The sequence below is a fragment of the Prosopis cineraria genome, unplaced genomic scaffold (genome assembly GCF_029017545.1).
Source record: "Prosopis cineraria cultivar Desert tree isolate PC_DT_omini unplaced genomic scaffold, ASM2901754v1 PC2, whole genome shotgun sequence".
NCBI classification, from domain to species: Eukaryota; Viridiplantae; Streptophyta; class Magnoliopsida; order Fabales; family Fabaceae; genus Prosopis; species Prosopis cineraria.
In genome coordinates, this window is record NW_026555333.1 from 39255432 (window position 1) to 39263073 (window position 7642).

Sequence of the window (7642 nt, forward strand, 5' to 3'; positions counted from 1 at the left end):
AAGGCTTTTTGTTTTTGGTGTGCACAAATGCTTTTGAGATTGTGAGCCGTTTAAATAGAGGTTGAGGATATGATGAGGAAGGGGAATTGAATGGTGTAGATTTAATGAATTTATTATTAATTATTCCATTTTAATTCTAATTTAATGTCGTTTAATATTAGAGAAATTAAATATGTGAATTGAATTTAATGTCAGACTTAATTAGGATATGATCAAAATAGATTAATTTAACTCTCTAAAATTGTCCATATGTTCATGGTCTTTATTACAACAAGATGAATACATTGATCTGGAAGTTATTTTTATACTTAATATGGGTGATTTATGATTATTTTTTCCATTTTAAAGTTGGGTAAAAAAAAAAGTATCCTCTAAACTATAGGTCTAGGAGAATTTAAGACTCTAAACTCATTTTCGGTACAATGTTTCCTTTCAATTTTTGAAAACGATACAATCTGGCTTTTAGCGTTAATAAAAGATAACTTTAACTACTACCTAACTATAAAATGGCCAAAAATGACTTCAAAATTTATAAAAATTGATAATAAAATTTTATCATTTTTTGTCATTTTTTGGGCCATTGTTTGTAATGTTTGAGTCATTTACTATATTTTTTTGACCTTTTACTGTAATTTTTGATGTTATTTTTTGATCAACTATCGATTAAAATTAATTTTTGTTAATGATAGGAGTCAAGTTATATTATTTTCAAAAATTAAAAAAAAATATTATACTAAAAATAAGTTTAGAATCTAATACACTTGTAGATCTATAATTTAAAAGTCATTTTTCTTATTTGACCTGGAATGATTTACCTTAAGGAAAAGGAAGAATGAGCGAATGACACAAACCACTAAAATAAATGAAATTTATTGAAGGACCATAAATTTGTGAAATGCAAAAAAAGATTGAGGTTAAAAAAACAGAAGTAAATAAAGGAAAATGTCATCCCAAAACTCAATTGCAAATCTTTAAAATTAAACATACTTGAAAATATCAAAAAATTAGTTATAAAAATATAGTATATCGTGAAATTTTTATAAATCATCGAAACTTACATGTAAATCTCGGAAACTTAATTGTAAAATCCAAAAAAGATCAGTTAAAATAAGTTGTGAATTGTGAATAATTTTTGCAGCCAAATTTCTGCAATTTTCTTTTCGAATTTGCAAAATGAGATTTCACAATTTACAAAACTCTTATGGTTCTCGATGTCAAATTTATGTCGGGTAAAATATGGCTGAGTAATTTTTTTTTTTTCTTTTGGGCAACAGAACCACTGGTATTGGCGGTATTGCATAAAAGCCGGAGCAAGCGAAACAAAACAGCGTCAAACATGGAAGGAAAAAAAAAACCGTAAATAACAAGAAGGCAAAAAGCTAAAAGTCAACCAATGGATGTTTGTCTAAGTGATCAAGACTTGAGAGAACTTAATCTAAGGTCTCATATTTGAATCTCAAGGTATGGAGCGGTGCAATTGAGCATGTAAAACATGCATTGCCAATGGTATCTGTGAGAACTCCCTTGAAGAAGGCTTACTAAACTAGAATTCAGATTAATTTAAAGTAAAGTGGGTGATCAATGAACCTAGCATATTCAAATGTTTCAGAATATAAGATGCGAAAGAAAAACAAACAAAAGAAAACTAAAACAAAAGTGAGTAAAAGGAGCAGCCACCTTCAGCCTAGATATCAAACATGTTGAAAGTATTGTCATCCATGTTTGAGCTACAAAGGTCCCCTTTAGTATCGAGGCTGGTTGTGGTAATTCAGACTAAATTGAATAGGCCAATTTAAATAAATTAAAAAAATTTTGAAGTCAAATTTAGACATTTAAAAGATTTTTTTAACTCTAGGATTAGCCCAAGTACTTGAATTATTTATTTATAAGCAATAAAATAATATTAAAATAAGATAAAAAGTGAAAATTTTAATTTTTTAAAATAAAAATTGAAATTAGCTAAAACATATTTAACAATTTAGATATTCAAATTAAACTATATGAGCTTTTTTCATACATTTGAGTATTCTATATTTGATTCAAATAAGTCTACCTCATTCGAATTATCAACTTTAGCTATGAGTGAGGTTAGGCAATAAAGGCCATCTCCTTAAACCTAAAAAATGTTCACTTATATCTCATATAATTAGTCATTATTTTTTTCATTAAGCATTAAAGTTAATTGTATATTTTCATTTAGAATTTCTTATTTTTTATATATTATATAACTGATCATTAAGAAAAGTGACAAAAAGATAGATAAGGAGTTTTCAACAATTTCATTCAAATCAAGGAATGATATAGTTAACTCATTTAATGTCTCAAAAAGAAAAAAAATTCCTAACTTTGTGCCTATTAAAATTAAATTACAATAGGGTAAAATTAAAAAATGATAATAAATGATTCATGTGTCCTATATTAAGGATCAATAAATTTTTTAAAAATATTTTATAATAAAAACTAAAAGGTTAAAGTATATTTTTATTCCTCTAACTTTATATAAATTTTTAATTTAGTCTTGTAATTTTATAAAGTATCTTTTTAATCATTTAACTCTAACATTGTTAGTTATTTTCTATATCAGACATTTTTATTTAAAAAAAATAAATTTAATATGTCTACATTTGATAATGTTTTGTTAATATTTAAAAATTTAATGTAACAATTTATTGGGATAAAATTAACAGTGTTTAAGCTAAAATACTAAAAAGACACTTTATAAAATTAAAGAATTAAAATAAAATGTTATGTAATATTAAAAAAAAATTAAATGTATACTTTAATCGAACCACAATAATGTAACAAGTCTCTTAAATAATTTGCTTGGAAAAAAAATAAAAGAAAAGAAAAAAAAAAGAAAAGGAAAAGGAAAAGATGATGGCATATCCACTCGCCCTAACAAGCTCACCTTACAGGCTTCAGCCGCCAAATAGTTAGCGTCATTACCTTTGCGTGACATAAAGCAAAGTGAAAACCTAGATTCCGATCCTTAAACATAGCGTCGCAATTCACGTTGAGAGAATATGTGAACTGTCTATAGCCCCACACACACTCAACCTCCGTTGTTTGGGGATGAGTTGCAAAAATAATTACATTATAAAAATATAAATATATTTGATTTAAATGCATTTATTTCAATTACTTAATTACCTACTACATATTTTCTTTATGTTTATCAATAACAGCTAGTAATAATGAATAAAACAGTTAAAAAGAAATTAAGACTTTATTAAATTCATAAAGTAACAACTATTTTGAAATAAACCAAAATTATAAAGTGGAAACTATTTTAATGGAGGAGATAGTTTTTATTTAATTATATTAAAATTAAGTAGAAATTAAAAAAATCTGAATATAAATTTCAAAAAAATTAACAACAAAATGTAGAAAAATGACATTAAAATATGAATAGTCTGTAATTCACTCAAAAAAAAAATTGATACAAGAGAAAATAAAAAAATAGAACAGCAAAGGGGAAAACTAAAAATCCTCTATGATTGAAGGAATCGAATCACTAGTCATTATGTAAAGACTCAAAGGGAGAGATAAGGCACATTTAGCTAAAAAATCAACTTCTATGTTAAATTCCCTTTCAATGCAAACCAAATCAACCTGCCAAGCTCTTTGAATTAGTTGTTGAATTTCTATAATAATCTCTTGATCCTTATGAAGTTCATAATTAGTAGCTCTTAACAGAGATAATGCTTCACGACAATCACTATGGAGTTTTACATGCTCGGTTTTGATATCCTAAGCTCGCTTAAGCCTTATATAGCATGACCATAGTTCCATCGTCAGATTATCACCCTTCTCTAATTGGAGCATGAAAGCTTTAATGGTATTTCCTTTAATATCCTTAACTAGTTCTCCACAACTCTTAGCATTCGTAGAAACTATAAAAGACCCGTCAACATAAATAAAAAGCTCATTAGTAGCCAAGGTGTTCATATCTGCTTGCATTGAGGTTTGAATGCCAGGAATAGATGTATTTGTAAACAAAGATTAGCCCCTCTTATGCGATTAAGGATAGCTCTCGTTTGTGTAATGACACTCTTCGTCGTCGATCTACAGCCCTTAAACACTCTCTCATTTCTATGTTTCCATATTGTCCAACACAATACAACAAACATATCACACCACTTGTATGTGTTAACTTCTACTTGTATCCTTAAATTCATCTTACACCATTCATGTAAGTCTACAACAAAGAAAACATGTCTTTGAGGAGGCTATATAAGTTTCATCCACACTTCTCTAGCTTCATGACATTGTCTCATCATATGCAAAGTGTGTTCTACACCATGATTGATTGCTCAAATGATGGTCAAAGTGAGATTTATTAGTAAGGATACAACCATGACTCATGAGCTAAAGGAAAGATCTACATCACTGAGGCATTTGAAGTTTCCATATATTAGTCCACATATGATCAGGGCGAGCATTACTGTCTGTCAATAACTCATAAGCAGATCTAATTGTAAACATACCAAGCTTCTCTAGTTTTCATCTAACCGTCAATAACTCATAAGCAGATCTAATTGTAAACATACCAAGCTTCTCTAGTTTTTATCTAACCGCCACTTCATTCACACGGTTAGTCATGAGTTCCACCCTAGCTTGGACTTTCTCCCAGTTCCTTCTTAAACCTCTCTAGAACATGAGATCTAGGATGAGTCCTATTCACTTGTGGTATTAACTCCCTCCCACATTTGTACTTACTCCTGACAACTCTAGCACATGGAGCCTCTTTGTTATATACAAGGCCTCATCCCACTTTCATCATAAAGGCTTTATTTTGAAGTTGTGTGTGTCTCAATCTAAGGCCACCATTTCTTTTTGATTTACACACTTCATTCCAAGCAACAAGATGTATCCTTTTTCTTTCGCCAAACCCCATAGAAAACTATGAAAACATTTATCAATGGAAAAAAACTTATATACTTTGCTTTGTATACTTAAGGTACTTGAATCCAATTAAATCAAAACATGTAGATCTTTTATAAATTATTTTTTTATAATAAATTCTTGTTATTGATTAAATTAATACATAAAGATCCACATGTTATGGTTTGATTTGATATAAGTATATTAAATATATAATGTTAAGTATATAAGTCTTGCATATAATATAATGGCTATATCGGACAATTTGATTAGATGAATTAGATAATGGCTGTACTTGGTCTTGCAGATATAGATATTAATGACGTATTTACTCCCAATTAATACTGTGATGATTAATTTTAAATTTGAATTGTAATTTCAGATGGACATGCACTTATTTGAATTTGAATATTAAGATGTGGAGAAGCTATAAAACTTTTAGTATTGATTTTCTAAATTTTATATGATATTTTTATACATCAAGTTACAAATATATTAAACTAATTATGATTAATTTGATCATATTTTTATTAAGTAGAGTCAAATAATTTGACTTTTTCATCATTTTTAAAAGAAATAAAAAACTCTATAGAGATGGAGGTTGATGATACGATTGGCTAAAACTTAAGTTCATATTAATAAATTGATATAAAGTTTTCTTTTTTTTAATATTTTTATTCATTTTATTATTTTTTTATAAATATAAAATCTTCTCTCTTTTTTAAAGAAAAACTTTACAGAAATTTACATATCTCAACTTCGTAGGATTTAAATTCAAAATTTAATTTTGACAGATTTGGTTACTTTTGAGAGAATCACATTCAAGGATCACTCAAGAAAATTATTCATAAATAAGAATTAACAACAAGTTTTATTTAAGAAAAAAAACAAGTTATGTTCTATATTAATCCTTATCTGCGAATAATTTTTTTGAGTGATCCATAACGTGATTCTCCCATTAATTTTTTCTATTTTAACTTTATGTTGTAAGTATTTTTCTATTAATGTTACTCTTTTTAGTTTTTGTTCAAAAATAAAAGAAAAATAAAAAAATAATGTAGGAGAAAATGGGAACAGCAACGAAACTGTCCTTAAGATTAAAGATTATAAATAGAGAGAGAGAGAGAGAGAGAGATAATTAAACACATAGCTTAAACGACAGAGCACAAAAGCATAACAAGAAGATGCATTATTTATTATGGATCCTTGAATATTGTCTCAGTTTAGGCCTTGGGTGGTGGAACCTTATAACCTGAAATTGTCATCAGACACCGTTAGAAATACATATGCATACTTCGACCAAAAATAAAAAAGAAATACACATACATGCATGCATACATATTTTGCAGTCAAAATTTAAAAAAGATCTCAATATTAATATCAATAAATATGAAAAATATGAAAAATAAAAAAAATAAAATATTATTTATAACAATGTAGCTTCTTTTGAACTCAGGGCAACAATTATTATTTTTATTTTTTGCCAGGACAGAAAAATTCATTGAGAAAGTAGACAAGTACAAAAAAGGAATTAAAACCCGAAAACACAAACCATACCCGACCCATACCACTGACTAAATCCATTACAGAAAGTCAACAAAGACAATCAAAAACAAAAATCGAAAAACTGAAAGTGAAGATACACCGCCGCGACCCGCCGCCGCAGAGGATCGACGATCACCACCGATAAGGAAACCTTGTCAAACAGAAACCCACGGCCCACGGCCAAAAAATATTTATTCTTTTATTGATAATTTTCCAAATATTTTATCAAGCTCATGTATTTTTTTTCCCTTTTCCAAATATTTATCAAGCTTCATGTATTTTTTTCCTTTTCCAAATATTTTAAAATGTTACAAGTATAGGAAAGATAATTATATTTAAATAATTTTCGATTATTATCCCTCACATGAAAAAAAATCTAATTATATGTTATAGATATATACAAAGAAATAAAACAAACTGTCATGTTATCTCTCATTATAATTTTAAAAATAAATTACGAGAATAATAATTGTAGAATTTATATCAAATGAAACTCAAAGAATAAAAAAAAAAGCCTAAATAACAAAGAGAGGTAATTAAATCTAGACATTATTTAGCGTTTTTCTTTTCAAAATTTGATCTTCTTTAACATTTTAAAAAATCAGAAATCATAATAAAATTAAATTTTAATAAATATTCACAAAGAGAGAGGGGACATACTTCCACATTGCATTCCAGCAGGAACATCCTTTCCACAAGTCCTAGCAACATATACCACTTTCTCCATGCTCACCATTTTCTCAACCTCCTTCGTAACAAGTTTGCAGAGGCAAGGGATGTCGGCGCCTTTCATTGCCGTGCAGCACGCCGGCGACGGATTAACCTTTGGCCCGGATGGCTGGACAAACTGAGAGCATTGGCTTATCAGATCAGCAATAGGGGTTCCTCCGCATTGTGCTGAGGCACAATAAAAGTTGCATAACATGATAATGCCAATCACCACACAAAATGTCAAGGCCAAGGAGCGAGAGTTAACACTAGCCATCTCACTATATGTATTTACGATAATGTCTCTCTTGAAATTGATACACTAAGTTTGGTTTGATTGCTATGAGGAAGGACTTGTTTGTGCGCTCATACTTTGAGCTTGGGAGACCTTAAATAGAGGAAGAGGATGGTGAGAGAAATTAAATGAATTTGGTTTCACAAATTGCTATAATTTATGGCTAATTAAATGTTCTTCAATACTATTTGTGAAATTAATTATATTAAT

The 7642-nt window shown here is 28.3% G+C and overlaps 1 protein-coding gene across 1 annotated transcript; it reads right to left on the reverse strand.

Moving 5' to 3' along the window:
- Window positions 1-6467: 6467 nt before the first annotated feature.
- Window positions 6468-7414, reverse strand: LOC129302746 (uncharacterized). Its single transcript, XM_054941634.1, has 2 exons — window positions 7090-7414; window positions 6468-6580 (listed from the first exon to the last, which is right to left on the reverse strand). The coding sequence occupies exons 1-2, from the start codon at window positions 7412-7414 to the stop codon at window positions 6468-6470; spliced, it is 438 nt and encodes a 145-aa protein (XP_054797609.1).
- Window positions 7415-7642: the final 228 nt, after the last annotated feature.